The 518-nt window shown below is 43.2% G+C and overlaps 1 protein-coding gene across 2 annotated transcripts in view; it reads left to right on the top strand.

Annotated features, from left to right (window-relative positions):
- The window catches only part of PLCB1 (phospholipase C beta 1), a 243,390-nt gene that overhangs the window by 170,171 nt on the left and 72,701 nt on the right, over nucleotides 1–518 (top strand). For both annotated transcript variants that reach the window (XM_017745250.1, XM_017745251.1), the window contains exon 18: nucleotides 169–333. In XM_017745250.1, the coding sequence (XP_017600739.1) occupies nucleotides 169–333 (165 nt within the window). The remainder of the gene's footprint in view (nucleotides 1–168; nucleotides 334–518) is intronic.

Here is a 518-nt window from a genome sequence, read left to right as displayed (position 1 = left end):
GGGGGGGGGGGTTGGTGTCTGTTTATTGTGGGCTTAGTGTTGTTTTGGTTTTATTTTAAATGCACTCTATCTGATCATTAATGAGAATTATGCATCTGCATTACAGCCACTTCTTTCCTAATCCACCACAGTGATCTCTAACGATGCTCCTTTGTTCTTTGGCTTTAGATAATTTCAGGTCAGTTCCTTTCTGATAAAAAAGTTGGTACCTATGTGGAAGTGGACATGTTTGGCCTGCCTGTGGATACCAGGAGGAAAGCTCTGAAGACCAAGACCTCTCAAGGCAATGCGGTGAATCCAGTCTGGGAAGAGGAAGCCATAGTGTTTAAGAAGGTTGGTGTAACACTTGCTTCCCAAAAGGGCATTGTGCTTTTTTTTATCCCTGTCCAATGGGGTCTTTCCATGGCTTACTGAACTTTGCACTTGTTAGAAAGCAGGAAAAGAGATTCTGAATAGTTATTTCATAGTTCAGCTGCTTTTGCTGAACTTCGGCTGCTCCAGTTGTGGCAACTCCTGCT

The sequence above is a fragment of the Corvus brachyrhynchos genome, unplaced genomic scaffold (genome assembly GCF_000691975.1).
Source record: "Corvus brachyrhynchos isolate BGI_N302 unplaced genomic scaffold, ASM69197v1 scaffold69, whole genome shotgun sequence".
Classification (NCBI taxonomy): Eukaryota; Metazoa; Chordata; class Aves; order Passeriformes; family Corvidae; genus Corvus; species Corvus brachyrhynchos.
This window is presented reverse-complemented; position numbering and strand designations above follow the sequence as displayed.